At 36.0% G+C, this 1,601-nt stretch overlaps 1 protein-coding gene across 1 annotated transcript in view; it reads right to left on the bottom strand.

Moving 5' to 3' along the window:
* Positions 1 to 582: 582 nt before the first annotated feature.
* LOC117180905 (trypsin-1-like) overlaps positions 583 to 1,601 on the bottom strand; it is an 8,393-nt gene continuing 7,374 nt past the window's right edge. Inside the window, exon 4 of the mRNA XM_033373516.1 lies at positions 583 to 895. Coding sequence (XP_033229407.1) covers positions 583 to 895 — 313 coding nt within the window. The remainder of the gene's footprint in view (positions 896 to 1,601) is intronic.

The following is a 1,601-nucleotide window of genomic DNA, read 5'->3' as shown; positions in this document are numbered from 1 at the left end:
TCTTTAGAAATAGTTAGAAATAGGCTTAATTACAATTGAGATCTTCTAGAACCCCAAATTAGAGCTCATTTATCGTTTTGGGTTCTTTTTCAGCAAGTGGGGTTCATTTTTATTGCAGCTCCTTTGGAACCAAAAATGGCAACCAAAAAAGCAGATAATTTTTCGAATGTTTTTAAAAACTTTCATTCAATTCGATGTGAATGGGACGTTTCGGTAAACTGTAGTCAAAAAACACCACTTATGGATACTCTATGTAGCTTCAGCAGTTTGGCTGTGTAAAGGGAAGCCGCGTAGTGTCGGAAAAGTACACAGGTAATTTGTGTGAAGTTGACTATCGGCTCAATTTTCGAATTTAGAGAGTATACTTCAAAATCAAATCAATTGTACCAAATCTAGGGCTGGAAATTGTAGACATTTGTTTTTGCAGTGCATAGTATATAATCTTCCACACTTAAGGCCAAACAAAATTATTCACAAAAAAACTTTTTAAATAATTGTTAAAATTTTGGACCAGACCCACCTTTTGTAGTGCTTCTGATTTATTGTAACAAATTTTCAACTTGAGCAATTAAAAATTAAAAATTAGGCTAAAAGTTCTTCTTTGGTTGTAAGGACCCAAGCCTTGTTGGCAGGATCATTAAGGTTAACAAAAACATCTGGCGTTCGTCCATCTATAATCCCCTTACGAATAGAAAAAACACCTAGTAGTTGACCTTTGACAATTAAAGGGCCACCATTATCGCCTTCGCGAGAACCTAGTTTTCCAGTTCTATCAAGAGTACAAACATGTTTATCTGTAATGCGAGCTATTTTCTTGTAGGCCTTACGACACTCCACTCTGCTGATTATAGGTACATGGGTTGACTTCAATTTTATAGAAAATTTCTTTTGGTTTCTGAAATATAAAACATTAGACTTTTAATCCTAGAAATATATTAGGTTAATAATATTTGTACTATGTATGGTGTACAAAGTGTGAAAAGTAGAATTTGTTAATGAATGTTATACGAGGTGTGTTCAAAAAGTAAGGTGACTTTTCAATTTTCGCGGGCTGCGTACATTCAAGTTTCAAATTTTTTGTTTTGTTGTGTTGGTCAATTCGTCACGATCATATGTTCACAATTTTGACTATATAGCTCGTGTTGTTTTCCTGGCAGAGGCGTAAAAGGTTAGAAGGGTTTGGTGTGCTCAGCGATTTTCTTCTTTCAAAAAAAATGGAGCAAAGAGTTTGCATTAAATTTTGTGCGAAAAATGGAATCCAGTGCTCTAAAACTCTTGAAATGTTGACAGTAGCATACGGTGAGTCTACTCTGAGAAAGAAAAATGTGTATAAGTGGTACAAGCTGTTCCAAGAAGGCCGAGAGGATGTCGAAGACGAACCTCGCCCTGGACGTCCCAGCACGTTAACAACAGATGAAAACTTTCAAGCAGTGGAAGAAATGGTGTTAAAAAATCGCTGAATTACCATCAGAGAAGTTGCTGAAGATGTTGACATATCAGTTGGCTCATGCCATGCTATCTTTTCGGACGTTTTGGGCATGAGACGTGTGTCAGCGAAATTTGTTCCAAAACTGCTTAATTTTTATCAAAAGATCCATCGC

Source organism: Belonocnema kinseyi, chromosome 1, assembly GCF_010883055.1.
Source record: "Belonocnema kinseyi isolate 2016_QV_RU_SX_M_011 chromosome 1, B_treatae_v1, whole genome shotgun sequence".
Classification (NCBI taxonomy): Eukaryota; Metazoa; Arthropoda; class Insecta; order Hymenoptera; family Cynipidae; genus Belonocnema; species Belonocnema kinseyi.
The sequence above is the reverse complement of the archived record's forward strand: the minus strand, read 5'-3'. Positions and strand labels throughout refer to the sequence as shown.